This window comes from Dendropsophus ebraccatus, chromosome 11 (assembly GCF_027789765.1).
Source record: "Dendropsophus ebraccatus isolate aDenEbr1 chromosome 11, aDenEbr1.pat, whole genome shotgun sequence".
NCBI lineage: Eukaryota > Metazoa > Chordata > Amphibia > Anura > Hylidae > Dendropsophus > Dendropsophus ebraccatus.
The window spans coordinates 884,307-902,500 of record NC_091464.1 but is presented as its reverse complement, the minus strand read 5'-3'; the positions used below and the strand labels follow the sequence as shown (position 1 = coordinate 902,500).

Genomic DNA, 18,194 nt, shown 5'->3' with positions numbered 1-18,194 from the left:
GAAATACAGTCATGGTCAAAAGTTTTGAGAATGATACAAATATAAATTCTTACAAAGTCTACTGCTTCAGTTTCTTTGCATATAGTCCAGGATGTTATACAGAGTGATCAGCTTATCAGCAATTACTTACACAGTCAATATTTGCCTAGAAAATGAACTTTATCCCCCAAAACACATTTCACCATCATTGCAGCCCGGCCTTACAAGGAGCAGCTAACATTGTTTCAGTGATCGCTCCAGTAACAGGTGTGGGTGTTGATGAGGACAGGGCTGGAGATCAATCTGTCATGATTAAGTAAGAATGACACCACTGGCCAGGAGGTTGGTGCTTGGCATCATTGTTTCTCTCCTGTTACCATGGTTATCTGTAAAGAAACACGTGCAGTCATCATTGCACTGCCCAAAAATGGCCGAACCGGGAAGAGTATCGCAGCTAGAAAGATTGCACCTCAGTCACCAATCTATCGCATCATCAAGAACTTCAAGGAGAGAGGTTCCATTGTTGCCAAAAAGGCTCCAGGGCGCCCAAGAAAGACCAGCAAGCGCCAGGATCGTCTCTTAAAAGTGTGGTCAGCTGCGGGATGGGGCTACCAGCAGTGCAGAGCTTGGTCAGGAATGGCAGCAGGCAGGTGTGAGGGCATCTGCACTGTGCACTGTGAGACTGCGGAGACTCTTGGAGCAAGGCCTGGTCTCATGGAGGGCAGCAAAGAAGCCACTTCTCTCCAGAAAAACATCAGGGACAGACTGACATTCTGCAAAAGGTGCAGGGAGTGGACTGCTGAGGACTGGGGGAAAGGTCCAGGGAGTGGACTGCTGAGGACTGGGGGAAAGGTCCAGGGAATGGACTGCTGAGGACTGGGGGAAAGGTCCAGGGAGTGGACTGCTGAGGACTGGGGGAAAGGTCCAGGGAGTGGACTGCTGAGGACTGGGGGAAAGGTCCAGGGAGTGGACTGCTGAGGACTGGGGGAAAGGTCCAGGGAGCGGACTGCTGAGGACTGGGGGAAAGGTCCAGGGAGCGGACTGCTGAGGACTGGGGGAAAGGTCCAGGGAGCGGACTGCTGAGGACTGGGGGAAAGGTCCAGGGAGCGGACTGCTGAGGACTGGGGGAAAGGTCCAGGGAGCGGACTGCTGAGGACTGGGGGAAAGGTCCAGGGAGCGGACTGCTGAGGACTGGGGGAAAGGTCCAGGGAGAGGACTGCTGAGGACTGGGGGAAAGGTCCAGGGAGCGGACTGCTGAGGACTGGGGGAAAGGTCCAGGGAGTGGACTGCTGAGGACTGGGGGAAAGGTCCAGGGAGTGGACTGCTGAGGACTGGGGGAAAGGTCCAGGGAGTGGACTGCTGAGGACTGGGGGAAAGGTCCAGGGAGTGGACTGCTGAGGACTGGGGGAAAGGTCCAGGGAGTGGACTGCTGAGGACTGGGGGAAAGGTCCAGGGAACGGACTGCTGAGGACTGGGGGAAAGGTCCAGGGAACGGACTGCTGAGGACTGGGGGAAAGGGCCAGGGAACGGACTGCTGAGGACTGGGGGAAAGGTCCAGGGAACGGACTGCTGAGGACTGGGGGAAAGGTCCAGGGAGTGGACTGCTGAGGACTGGGGGAAAGGTCCAGGGAGTGGACTGCTGAGGACTGGGGGAAAGGTCCAGGGAGTGGACTGCTGAGGACTGGGGGAAAGGTCCAGGGAGAGGACTGCTGAGGACTGGGGGAAAGGTCCAGGGAGTGGACTGCTGAGGACTGGGGGAAAGGTCCAGGGAGTGGACTGCTGAGGACTGGGGGCAAGGTCCAGGGAGTGGACTGCTGAGGACTGGGGGAAAGGTCCAGGGAGTGGACTGCTGAGGACTGGGGGAAAGGTCCAGGGAGTGGACTGCTGAGGACTGGGGTAAAAGGTCCAGGGAGCCGACTGCTGAGGACTGGGGGAAAGGTCCGGGGAGTGGACTGCTGAGGACTGGGGGAAAGGTCCAGGGAGAGGACTGCTGAGGACTGGGGGAAAGTCATTGTCTCTGATGAATCCCCTTTCCGATTGTTTGGGACATCTGGAGAACAGCTTATTGGGAGGAGAGGAGGTGAGCGCTACCACCAGTCTTGTCTCATGCCGACTGTACCCGGCATCCTGAAACCATTCATGTGTGGGGTTGCTTCTCAGCCAAGGGAATTGGCTCTCACAGTCTTGCCTAAAAACACGGCCATGAATAAAGAATGGTACCAGAATGTTCTCCAAGAGCAACTTCTCCCAACCATCCAAGAGCAGTTTGGCCACCAACAATGCCTTTTCCTGCATGATGGAGCACCTTGCCATAAAGCAAAGGTGATAACTAAATGGCTCAGGGAACAAAACAGAGAGATTTTGGGTCCATGGCCTGGAAACTCCCCAGATCTTAATCCCATTGAGAACTTGTGGTCAATCATCAAGAGACGGGTGGACAAACAAAAACCAACAAATTCTGACAAAATGCAAGCATTGATTGTGCAAGAATGGACGACTATCAGTCAGGATTTGGTCCAGAAGTTGTATGAGAGCAGCCGGGGAGAATTGCAGAGGTCCTGAAGAAGAAGCCGCAACACTGCAAATATTATAGACTTGCTGCAGTCACTCATCTACCTGTCAGTATAAGATTCTGTTACTCAGAATATGATGGAAATTATATTTCTGTATGTGATAAAAACATCTGACAAACACACATAAAACCAGAGGGCAGAGGATCATGGGAAATAGAAGATTTGTGTCATTCTCAAAACTTCTGGCCATGACTGTAAATGCAGCGTCCTCAGACCTTGACTGCAGGTGTGTAATACATCACTGATATACCAATACACCCCGCTATGTATATATAATACACCACTAATACACCCCGCTATGTATATATAATACACCAATACACCCCGCTATGTATATATAATACACCACTAATACACCCCGCTATGTATATATAATACACCCCGCTATGTATATATAATACACCCCGCTATGTATATATAATACACCACTAATACACCCCGCTATGTATATATAATACACCAATACACCCCGCTATGTATATATAATACACCCCGCTATGTATATATAATACACCACCAATACACCCCGCTATGTATATATAATACACCACTAATACACCCCGCTATGTATATATAATACACCCCGCTATGTATATATAATACACCCCGCTATGTATATATAATACACCAATACACCCCGCTATGTATATATAATACACCACTAATACACCCCGCTATGTATATATAATACACCACTAATACACCCCGCTATGTATATATAATACACCCCGCTATGTATATATAATACACCACTAATACACCCCGCTATGTATATATAATACACCACTAATACACCCCGCTATGTATATATAATACACCACTAATACACCCCGCTATGTATATATAATACACCAATACACCCCGCTATGTATATATAATACACCACTAATACACCCCGCTATGTATATATAATACACCACTAATACACCCCGCTATGTATATATAATACACCACTAATACACCCCGCTATGTATATATAATACACCACTAATACACCCCGCTATGTATATATAATACACCACTAATACACCCCGCTATGTATATATAATACACCACTAATACACCCCGCTATGTATATATAATACACCACTAATACACCCCGCTATGTATATATAATACACCACTAATACACCCCGCTATGTATATATAATACACCAATACACCCCGCTATGTATATATAATACACCACTAATACACCCCGCTATGTATATATAATACACCACTAATACACCCCGCTATGTATATATAATACACCACTAATACACCCCGCTATGTATATATAATACACCAATACACCCCGCTATGTATATATAATACACCACCAATACACCCCGCTATGTATATATAATACACCACTAATACACCCCGCTATGTATATATAATACACCAATACACCCCGCTATGTATATATAATACACCACTAATACACCCCGCTATGTATATATAATACACCACTAATACACCCCGCTATGTATATATAATACACCCCGCTATGTATATATAATACACCACTAATACACCCCGCTATGTATATATAATACACCACTAATACACCCCGCTATGTATATATAATACACCCCGCTATGTATATATAATACACCACTAATACACCCCGCTATGTATATATAATACACCACTAATACACCCCGCTATGTATATATAATACACCACTAATACACCCCGCTATGTATATATAATACACCCCGCTATGTATATATAATACACCACTAATACACCCCGCTATGTATATATAATACACCACTAATACACCCCGCTATGTATATATAATACACCACTAATACACCCCGCTATGTATGTATAATACACCAATACACCCCACTATGTATATATAATACACCCCACTATGTATATATAATACACCCCGCTATGTATATATAATACACCAATACACCCCGCTATGTATATATAATACACCCCGCTATGTATATATAATACACCACTAATACACCCCGCTATGTATATATAATACACCACTAATACACCCCGCTATGTATATATAATACACCACTAATACACCCCGCTATGTATATATAATACACCACTAATACACCCCGCTATGTATATATAATACACCACTAATACACCCCGCTATGTATATATAATACACCACTAATACACCCCGCTATGTATATATAATACACCAATACACCCCGCTATGTATATATATACACCAATACACCCCGCTATGTATATATAATACACCACTAATACACCCCGCTATGTATATATAATACACCACTAATACACCCCGCTATGTATATATAATACACCACTAATACACCCCGCTATGTATATATAATACACCACTAATACACCCCGCTATGTATATATAATACACCACTAATACACCCCGCTATGTATATATAATACACCACTAATACACCCCGCTATGTATATATAATACACCCCGCTATGTATATATAATACACCAATACACCCCGCTATGTATATATAATACACCACTAATACACCCCGCTATGTATATATAATACACCCCGCTATGTATATATAATACACCACTAATACACCCCGCTATGTATATATAATACACCCCGCTATGTATATATAATACACCCCGCTATGTATATATAATACACCACTAATACACCCCGCTATGTATATATAATACACCAATACACCCCGCTATGTATATATAATACACCACTAATACACCCCACTATGTATATATAATACACCACTAATACACCCCGCTATGTATATATAATACACCAATACACCCCGCTATGTATATATAATACACCACTAATACACCCCACTATGTATATATAATACACCACCAATACACCCCACTATGTATATATAATACACCCCGCTATGTATATATAATACACCACTAATACACCCCACTATGTATATATAATACACCACTAATACACCCCGCTATGTATATATAATACACCAATACACCCCGCTATGTATATATAATACACCACTAATACACCCCGCTATGTATATATAATACACCACTAATACACCCCACTATGTATATATAATACACCCCGCTATGTATATATAATACACCCCGCTATGTATATATAATACACCACCAATACCCCCCGCTATGTATATATAATACACCCCGCTATGTATATATAATACACCACTAATACACCCCGCTATGTATATATAATACACCACCAATACACCCCGCTATGTATATATAATACACCACCAATACACCCCGCTATGTATATATAATACACCACCAATACACCCCACTATGTATATATAATACACCCCGCTATGTATATATAATACACCACTAATACCCCCCGCTATGTATATATAATACACCCCACTATGTATATATAATACACTAATACACCCCACTATGTATATATAATACACCCCACTATGTATATATAATACACTAATACACCCCGCTATGTATATATAATACACCACTAATACACCCCGCTATGTATATATAATACACCACCAATACACCCCGCTATGTATATATAATACACCAATACACCCCGCTATGTATATATAATACACCCCGCTATGTATATATAATACACCACTAATACACCCCGCTATGTATATATAATACACCACTAATACACCCCGCTATGTATATATAATACACCACTAATACACCCCGCTATGTATATATAATACACCCCACTATGTATATATAATACACCCCGCTATGTATATATAATACACCACCAATACACCCCGCTATGTATATATAATACACCCCACTATGTATATATAATACACCCCGCTATGTATATATAATACACCACTAATACACCCCGCTATGTATATATAATACACCACTAATACACCCCGCTATGTATATATAATACACCACTAATACACCCCGCTATGTATATATAATACACCAATACACCCCGCTATGTATATATAATACACCAATACACCCCGCTATGTATATATAATACACCACCAATACACCCCGCTATGTATATATAATACACCACTAATACACCCCGCTATGTATATATAATACACCACTAATACACCCCGCTATGTATATATAATACACTAATACACCCCGCTATGTATATATAATACACCCCGCTATGTATATATAATTCACCACTAATACACCCCGCTATGTATATATAATATACCAATACACCCCGCTATGTATATATAATACACCAATACACCCCGCTATGTATATATAATACACCACTAATACACCCCGCTATGTATATATAATACACCACTAATACACCCCGCTATGTATATATAATACACCACTAATACACCCCGCTATGTATATATAATACACCACTAATACACCCCGCTATGTATATATAATACACCACTAATACACCCCGCTATGTATATATAATACACCACTAATACACCCCGCTATGTATATATAATACACCACTAATACACCCCGCTATGTATATATAATACACCACTAATACACCCCGCTATGTATATATAATACACCACCAATACACCCCGCTATGTATATATAATACACCCCGCTATGTATATATAATACACCACTAATACCCCCCGCTATGTATATATAATACACCACTAATACACCCCGCTATGTATATATAATACACTAATACACCCCGCTATGTATATATAATACACCACTAATACACCCCGCTATGTATATATAATACACCAATACACCCCGCTATGTATATATAATACACCCCTAATACACCCCGCTATGTATATATAATACACCACTAATACACCCCGCTATGTATATATAATACACCACTAATACACCCCGCTATGTATATATAATACACCACTAATACACCCCGCTATGTATATATAATACACCACTAATACACCCCGCTATGTATATATAATACACCCCGCTATGTATATATAATACACCACTAATACACCCCGCTATGTATATATAATACACCAATACACCCCGCTATGTATATATAATACACCAATACACCCCGCTATGTATATATAATACACCACCAATACACCCCGCTATGTATATATAATACACCCCGCTATGTATATATAATACACCACTAATACCCCCCGCTATGTATATATAATACACCACTAATACACCCCGCTATGTATATATAATACACTAATACACCCCGCTATGTATATATAATACACCACTAATACACCCCGCTATGTATATATAATACACCAATACACCCCGCTATGTATATATAATACACCCCTAATACACCCCGCTATGTATATATAATACACCACTAATACACCCCGCTATGTATATATAATACACCACTAATACACCCCGCTATGTATATATAATACACCACTAATACACCCCGCTATGTATGTATAATACACCACTAATACACCCCGCTATGTATATATAATACACCCCGCTATGTATATATAATACACCACTAATACACCCCGCTATGTATATATAATACACCACCAATACACCCCGCTATGTATATATAATACACCCCGCTATGTATATATAATACACCACTAATACACCCCGCTATGTATATATAATACACCCCGCTATGTATATATAATACACCACTAATACACCCCACTATGTATATATAATACACCCCGCTATGTATATATAATACACCACTAATACACCCCGCTATGTATATATAATACACCCCGCTATGTATATATATAATACACCACTAATACACCCCGCTATGTATATATAATACACCCCGCTATGTATATATAATACACCACTAATACACCCCACTATGTATATATAATACACCACTAATACACCCCGCTATGTATATATAATACACCCCGCTATGTATATATAATACACCCCGCTATGTATATATAATACACCCCGCTATGTATATATAATACACCCCGCTATGTATATATAATACACCACTAATACACCCCACTATGTATATATAATACACCACTAATACACCCCGCTATGTATATATAATACACCCCGCTATGTATATATAATACACCAATACACCCCGCTATGTATATATAATACACCACTAATACACCCCGCTATGTATATATAATACACCAATACACCCCGCTATGTATATATAATACACCACTAATACACCCCGCTATGTATATATAATACACCACCAATACACCCCGCTATGTATATATAATACACCACTAATACACCCCGCTATGTATATATAATACACCACTAATACACCCCGCTATGTATATATAATACACCCCGCTATGTATATATAATACACCACCAATACACCCCGCTATGTATATATAATACACCACTAATACACCCCGCTATGTATATATAATACACCACTAATACACCCCGCTATGTATATATAATACACCCCGCTATGTATATATAATACACCCCGCTATGTATATATAATACACCACTAATACACCCCGCTATGTATATATAATACACCCCGCTATGTATATATAATACACCACCAATACACCCCGCTATGTATATATAATACACCACTAATACACCCCGCTATGTATATATAATACACCACTAATACACCCCGCTATGTATATATAATACACCCCGCTATGTATATATAATACACCCCGCTATGTATATATAATACACCCCGCTATGTATATATAATACACCCCGCTATGTATATATAATACACCCCGCTATGTATATATAATACACCACTAATACACCCCACTATGTATATATAATACACCACTAATACACCCCACTATGTATATATAATACACCACTAATACACCCCGCTATGTATATATAATACACCCCGCTATGTATATATAATACACCCCGCTATGTATATATAATACACCCCGCTATGTATATATAATACACCCCGCTATGTATATATAATACACCAATACACCCCGCTATGTATATATAATACACCACTAATACACCCCGCTATGTATATATAATACACCAATACACCCCGCTATGTATATATAATACACCACTAATACACCCCGCTATGTATATATAATACACCACTAATACACCCCGCTATGTATATATAATACACCCCGCTATGTATATATAATACACCACTAATACACCCCGCTATGTATATATAATACACCACTAATACACCCCGCTATGTATATATAATACACCACTAATACACCCCGCTATGTATATATAATACACCACTAATACACCCCGCTATGTATATATAATACACCACTAATACACCCCACTATGTATATATAATACACCAATACACCCCGCTATGTATGTATAATACACCCCACTATGTATATATAATACACCCCGCTATGTATATATAATACACCACTAATACACCCCGCTATGTATATATAATACACCACCAATACACCCCGCTATGTATATATAATACACCACTAATACACCCCGCTATGTATATATAATACATGTAGGTAGATAGATGGTCGCAGCATCACTTACACACCACAATATCCGCTTCTCATAAAAAAAAAAGGGGATACTTAAACAACACAATAGAAATCCAAGTAAATAAAACTTCTGTGACATCAGACTGTCCGCTTAGGAAGCAGCACTGACTGACACTCACGGTCACCTGCAGCACTGACTGACACTCACGGTCACCTGCAGCACTGACTGACACTCACGGTCACCTGCAGCACTGACTGACACTCACGGTCACCTGCAGCACTGACTGACACTCCCTGTCACCTGCACCACTGACTGTCACTCCCTGTCACCTGCAGCACTGACTGTCACTCCCTGTCACCTGCAGCACTGACTGTCACTCCCTGTCACCTGCAGCACTGACTGTCACTCCCTGTCACCTGCAGCACTGACTGTCACTCCCTGTCACCTGCAGCACTGACTGTCACTCCCTGTCACCTGCAGCACTGACTGTCACTCCCTGTCACCTGCAGCACTGACTGTCACTCACTCTCACCTGAAGCACTGACTGACACTCTCTGTCACCTGCAGTCAGCAAGACCCCCTCAATAACGGAGGGTCCTGCAGGTGGGGAGCACACACCACTTCTCACTCCCTATGCTTTCGGGGTGATGATTTGGTCACATTTGAATGTTGTTGGTGCTTTCACTCTTGTGGTAACATGAGACGAACTCTACAACCCACACAGGTGGCTCAGGTAGTGCAGATCCTCCAGGATGGCAAGTCACTGTGCAGGACGCTTGGCATTTACCAGAGATCACCAGGATTGGCAGATTCACCACTGGCGCCCTCTGTGCTGCTCACAGATGAGAGCAGGTTCACACTGAGCACATGTGACAGACGGGACACGAGACGTCATGAGTCTGGGGACGCTGTGGAGAGCCATCTGCTGCCTGCAACGTCCTTCATCATGAGCGGTCTGGCAGTGGGTCCGTAATGGTGTGAGTGTGTGTTTGTGTGTGGGGGGGGGCATTTCCTTGGGGGGCGGCACATATATATCGGAAAATGCTTATAAAGTGCTTTTTTCCCCTCCACTTTCTACTTCATCAAGACGTCCCTTCCTGGATAACATGGCGATGTCACTTCCTGGATAACACGGCTATGTCACTTCCTGGATAACACGGCTATGTCACTTCCTGGATAACACGGGGATGTCACTTCCTGGATAACATGGGGATGTCACTTCCTGGATAACATGGGGATGTCACTTCCTGGATAACATGGGGATGTCACTTCCTGGATAACATGGCGATGTCACTTCCTGGATAACACGGCTATGTCACTTCCTGGATAACACGGCTATGTCACTTCCTGGATAACACGGGGATGTCACTTCCTGGATAACATGGGGATGTCACTTCCTGGATAACATGGGGATGTCACTTCCTGGATAACATGGGGATGTCACTTCCTGGATAACATGGCGATGTCGCTTCCTGGATAACAGGGCGATGTCACTTTCTGGATAACGTGGGGATGTCACTTCCTGGATAACAGGGCGATGTCACTTCCTGGATAACATGGTGATGTCACGACTCCCAGAGCTGTGTGGGCTGTGGCTGCTGGAGAGGAAGATGGCAGAGGGATGCTCAGTGTCCCTCCAGTGCCCTGTGTCCCCCCGCCATCATCCTCTCCAGCAGCCACAGCCCTGGGAGTCGTGACATCACCATGTTATCCAGGAAGTGACATCACCGTGTTATCCAGGAAGTGACCTCACCATGTTATCCAGGAAGTGACATTGCCGTGTTATCCGGGAAGTGACATCACCATGTTATCCAGAAAGTGACATCCCCATGTTATCCAGGAAGTGACATCCCCGTGTTATCCAGGAAGTGACATCACCGTGTTATCCAGGAAGTGACATCACCGTGTTATCCAGGAAGTGACATCCCCATTTTATCCAGGAAGTGACATCCCCATGTTATCCAGGAAGTGACATCCCCATGTTATCCAGGAAGTGACATCCCCATGTTATCCAGGAAGTGACATCCCCATGTTATCCAGGAAGTGACATCCCCATGTTATCCAGGAAGTGAAACCTTGATGCAGTAGTAAGTGCAGGGAAAAAACCACTTTATAAGCATTTCCTGTAATAATTGTATATTGGGGATTTGTATAACTTTTGGGGGGGCAATACAATACTTTAATAAAAATTTTCACTGGACTTCTCCTTTAAATTTTAAATAAGGACACATTAATGATATGCCTAACATAGGCTAAACTTCAAGGCCAAACATCAGGCCATAAAAGCGAATTCGGGTAGAAGCCGTATGAACGGACATTGTTAACATGGGTGATTTGGGATGATGGGGTCTGGGATGATGGGATGTGGGATGATGGGCTGGGTGATGTGGGATGATGGGCTGGGTGATGTGGGATGATGGGATCTGGGATGATGGGCTGGGTGATGTGGGATGATGGGCTGGGTGATGTGGGATGATGGGCTGGGTGATGTGGGATGATGGGCTGGGTGATGTGGGATGATGGGATCTGGGATGATGGGCTGGGGGATCTGGGATGATGGGCTGGGGGATCTGGGATGATGGGATCTGGGATGATGGGCTGGGTGATGTGGGATGATGGGCTGGGTGATGTGGGATGATGGGCTGGGTGATGTGGGATGATGGGATCTGGGATGATGGGCTGGGTGATGTGGGATGATGGGCTGGGTGATGTGGGATGATGGGCTGGGTGATGTGGGATGATGGGCTGGGTGATGTGGGATGATGGGCTGGGTGATGTGGGATGATGGGATCTGGGATGATGGGCTGGGGGATCTGGGATGATGGGCTGGGGGATCTGGGATGATGGGCTGGGGGATCTGGGATGATGGGCTGGGTGATGTGGGATGATGGGCTGGGTGATGTGGGATGATGGGATCTGGGATGATGGGCTGGGTGATGTGGGATGATGGGCTGGGGGATGTGGGATGATGGGCTGGGGGATCTGGGATGATGGGCTGGGGGATGTGGGATGATGGGCTGGGTGATGTGGGATGATGGGCTGGGGGATCTGGGATGATGGGCTGGGGGATGTGGGATAATGGGCTGGGTGATGATGGCTGGCAGTGATGATGGGCAGCGGTTATGATAAAGATGATGGGCAGCGGTGATGATGATGATGGGCGGAGAAGATGATGATGGGCAGCGGTGATGATGATGGGCAGCGGTGATGGTTGCCGGCGGTGATGAGACATCCAGTCTAATACTCCTAAATGTATTTTTACAGACATAATGCATTTCAACTTGTTCAAGAAAGCGGAGCCTCCTCCGGAAGCTCACACCATGCCGAGCACCACAGAAACGCCGGTCGTCTCACTCGAGAACTCCACGGCCGTCGCTGGATCAGGGGATAAAAGTGCTGACACGTTCCGAAAAATCCAACAGGAACTTATGAATCAAATCAACAAGATTCCGTGTAAGTATCCTACATGTCATTATTATTGTCTGATCCCATGTTACTGGAATAGTGGATTATAGGCAGGGGTGGGGCTAAAGGCTCCTCCCCCCCCCTGTCAGGGGTAAGGACATGATGGGGGTTGTAGTTCTGCAACCTGCAGAGCCACAGATGGGGGTATGCAGCCCATATGTCCCGGCCGTGTGTTTCCTCCTTAGTTGTCCCGGCTGTGTGTCTCCTCCTTAGTTGTCCCGGCTGTGTGTCTCCTCCTTAGTTGTCCCGGCTGTGGGTTTCCTCCTTAGTTGTCCCGGCTGTGTGTCTCCTCCTTAGTGGTCCCGGCTGTGGGTTTCCTCCTTAGTTGTCCCTGCTGGGGATCTCCTCCTTAGTTGTCCCGGCTGTGTGTCTCCTTCTTAGTTGTCCTGGCTGGGGGTCTCCTCCTTAGTTGTCCCGGCTGTGTGTCCCCTCCTTAGTTGTCCCGGCTGGGGGTCTCCTCCTTAGTTGTTTGGGCTGTGTGTCTCCTCCTTAGTTGTCCCGGCTGTGTGTTTCCTCCTTAGTTGTCCCGGCTGTGTGTCTCCTCCTTAGTTGTCCCGGCGGGGGGGTCTCCTCCTTAGTTGTCCTGGCTGTGTGTCTCCTCCTTAGTTGTCCCGGCTGTGGGTCTCCTCCTTAGTTGTCCCGGCTGTGTGTCTCCTCCTTAGTTGTCCCGGCTGTGTGTTTCCTCCTTAGTTGTCCCGGCTGTGTGTCTCCTCCTTAGTTGTCCCGGCGGGGGGGGTCTCCTCCTTAGTTGTCCTGGCTGGGGGTTTCCTCCTTAGTTGTCCCGGCGGGGGGGTCTCCTCCTTAGTTGTCCTGGCTGGGGGTCTCCTCCTTAGTTGTTTGGCTGTGTGTCTCCTCCTTAGTTGTCCCGGCTGTGGGTTTCCTCCTTAGTTGTCCCGGCTGTGTGTCTCCTCCTTAGTTGTCCCGGCTGTGGGTCTCCTCCTTAGTTGTCCCGGCTGTGTGTCTCCTCCTTAGTTGTCCCGGCTGTGTGTCTCCTCCTTAGTTGTCCCGGCTGGGGGTCTCCTCCTTAGTTGTCCCGGCTGGGGGTCTCCTCCTTAGTTGTCCTGGCTGGGGGTCTCCTCCTTAGTTGTCCCGGCTGGGGGTCTCCTCCTTAGTTGTCCCGGCGGGGGGGTCTCCTCCTTAGTTGTCCTGGCTGGGGGTTTCCTCCTTAGTTGTCCCAGCTGGGGGTCTCCTCCTTAGTTGTCCCGGCTGTGGGTTTCCTCCTTAGTTGTCCCGGCTGTGGGTTTCCTCCTTAGTTGTCCCGGCTGGGGGTCTCCTCCTTAGTTGTCCTGGCTGGGGGTTTCCAACCAATAGGTACCCTCCCCTCATTAACACACCTGATCATCTGGGCTCTGCCCCCACCTCATATCCTCCATTAGTACATGGCACCAGATATCCACATGGCCTGCACTAAAATGGCGCCCAACCACGTCACATCTGGTCCATATCTCAAAGCCGTCCCCATATAACTGAGCCGGTCAGATAGTTCCTATGTGCCCCATATAGCTCACACTATACAATATGCTGTGAGGCCCCACAAAAATGGTGCTCATTTCAACAGTGACATCACTACTAGTCTGGGTGCTAGAGTTATAATCTACAGCAAAATGGCGCCCGCAATGTGAAAGCATAAATAATTACATAACCAAACCTCTGTTTGTATACAATAGTCACACTAGTCATGATAGCACTAAACCTATATAAAGTGCTTGTGCCAAAACCACAGTACTAGTGATAATATTTCATAGAATTCATGTAAACAGCAAAATATCTATGAGCTCAATGCAACCAATAAGCCAATTCCTATATAACCTATGGTAACACAATTTAAAGTGACAGCACATACAGTGCCAATTTACCTGCTTGGGCAGACAACAGCATTATGGGGCTTCGGCATATGGAAATTTCCGCCCCCCCCCCCCATCTTTTCCGAAGTTCTGCTTGCCCTCCCTTCATCTCAGTACTTTAATGGCATTGTGAGACGTTGTGTCATCTTGTGTGGCCGTCCCCTGAGCTATAAATGTCATATTAATATGTTATAGATTATCGTTTTGTGACACTTTTGCTTTTGCACACTTTTTTCACTTTTGATTTGTGTTATATTAATTTTCATCAATTAGCACAATATTATTAGTCTCATTTTTCTATGTAATTCTGCGTTTACACAAAGCGACAATCGAACGATCGACAATTTTGAAGTAACAAAGTGTTTTTTATAACGATCAGCGATCGCTTAAGCCCGTCTCACACATTGGGTCAATCGGTGAAGGACTGTTCACAGGACGCGATCGGCAAATTTTTAGCGAACGACCAACGACGAGAAAAGGTTGAACGATCACAATGAACGATTTCTCGCTCGTCACCTGATCATTTGCTGTCTTTCCACAAGGCGATTATATGCAGCATAATATTATGATCTATTAATTGGTTGTGTTACCAATGACACTGACACTTACCATAGGTTATATAGGAATTGGCTTATTGGTTGCATTGAGCTCATAGATATTTTGCTGTTTACATGAATTATATGAAATATTATCACTAGTACTGTGGTTTTGGCACAAGCACTTTATATAGGTTTAGTGCTATCATGACTAGTGTGACTATTGTATACAAACAGAGGTTTGGTTATGTAATTATTTATGCATTCACATTGCGGGCGCCATTTTGCTGTAGATTATAACTCTAGCACCCAGACTAGTAGTGATGTCACTGTTGAAATGAGCACCATTTTTGTGGGGCCTCACAGCATATTGTATAGTGTGAGCTATATGGGGCACATAGGAACTATCTGACCGGCTCAGTTATATGGGGACGGCTTTGAGATATGGACCAGATGTGACTTGGTTGGGCGCCATTTTAGTGCAGGCCATGTGGATATCTGGTGCCATGTACTAATGGAGGATATGAGATGGGGGCAGAGCCCAGATGATCAGGTGTGTTAATGAGGGGAGGGTACCTATTGGTTGGAAACCCCCAGCCAGGACAACTAAGGAGGAGACCCCCCCGCCGGGACAACTAAGGAGGAAACCCACAGCCGGGACAACTAAGGAGGAGACACACAGCTGGGACAACTAAGGAGGACCCCCCCCCGCCGGGACAACTAAGGAGGAAACCCACAGCCGGGACAACTAAGGAGGAAACCCCCAGCCAGGACAACTAAGGAGGAGACCCCCAGCCAGGACAACTAAGGAGGAAACCCCCAGCCAGGACAACTAAGGAGGAAACCCACAGCCGGGACAACTAAGGATGGCTTTGAGATATGGACCAGATGTGACTTGGTTGGGCGCCATTTTAGTGCAGGCCATGTGGATATCTGGTGCCATGTACTAATGGAGGATATGAGGTGGGGGCAGAGCCCAGATGATCAGGTGTGCTAATGAGGGGAGGGTACCTATTGGTTGGAGGGTGATATGGGGGTATATAGGTGGGCCTGTATAGCAGGAACATCAGCACCTGGTTTGTTCCTTTAATATCATTTTGGACTCTGGTCTCCTTGTTTTGGTTCTTATTACCTATATATGTGAGGGTTGCTGGGTGTATTGGTTTATATATAGGGCCGTATTGCATCCCCTATTGTGATTGGAAGATTCCCCCATATATGACCAGTTTACCATGTACCTTTATGACGACCAGTTACCTCATTTTGTTTTATATAGTTCAGGCAAAATTTATTTTTTAATATGTTATCACATAAAGAAAGTTGGAGAAATTTCTAATATACAATAATTATGGACATAAAGTGCTTTTACCCTCAATTTAGTAGATCAGGCAGACTTCAATTTTCCTAAAATACCGTGACGTCACGAATCAGAGCAGGGCTGGGTGTGATCCCTCTGAAGCGTCCAGCAGGGGGCGCAGTGTATGGAGAAATTACATAGAATAACTATATCACAAGTGCCAGCAGCCCCATCCACGGCACATAGCACTGGGGCTGCTGGCACTTGTAGTGCGCCTGCCCCCCCCATCCCCGGGACAGTAGACCTTAGACCAGCTGCCCCCCCCCCCCCCAAGAACCCCAAACTTCCCCCATTAGAAGTGCAAGCAGCCCTGTCCACGGCGCATAGGAAGGGGGCTGCTGGCACTTGTAGTGCGGCTCCCACACAACATCAGACCTTAGGGCCCCCCCCCCCCAAGGACCCTCATAGCTTACTCCAGCAAACCCCCTTTCACCGATTGCCCTCCGATCCGCACACAGAGGAGATCCGCACTACAAGTGCCACCAGCCCCATCCTATGTGTCGTAAATGGGGCTGCTGGCACTTGTGATGGGGGTAGTTTGGGGTCTTTAGGTGGTGGGGGTGTTCACTGGGGGGCTGCTGGCACAGGGGCAGCTGCACCACAAGTGCCAGCAGCCCCATCCTATGTTCCGTGAATGGGGCTGCTGGCACTTGTGATATAGTTATTCTTACTATGTAATTTCTCTGTACACTGCGCCCCCTGCTGGACGTTTCATAGGAATTACACCCAGCCCTGCTCTGGTTCGTGACGTCACTGTATTTTAGGAAAATTGAAGTCTGCCTGATCTACTAAATTGAGGGAAATAGCACTTTATGTGCATTTCCCATAATTAGTGTATATTAGAAATTTGCCTAACTTTCCTTAGGTAATAACATATTAAAAAATACATTTTGCCCGGAGTTTTCCTTTAACTATTTCACTAATGGAAGAATGGCTAGAATATTGGGTGTTTGTTACAGGATAAAGTACATGTTATGTTACAGTATATACAATATGGAATGTTAGTGTACAGGAAATGTAATGTTACAGTATATAGTTACAGTGTACAGGATATGGTATGTTACAGTATATACT

At 44.7% G+C, this 18,194-nt stretch overlaps 1 protein-coding gene across 2 annotated transcripts in view; it reads left to right on the top strand.

The window, feature by feature from the left end:
- Positions 1–18,194, top strand: part of LOC138767378 (synaptotagmin-2-like) — a 180,792-nt gene that overhangs the window by 3,524 nt on the left and 159,074 nt on the right. For both annotated transcript variants that reach the window (XM_069944878.1, XM_069944877.1), the window contains exon 2: positions 13,183–13,371. In XM_069944878.1, coding sequence (XP_069800979.1) covers positions 13,188–13,371 — 184 coding nt within the window. In that variant the 5' untranslated portion in view covers positions 13,183–13,187. The remainder of the gene's footprint in view (positions 1–13,182; positions 13,372–18,194) is intronic.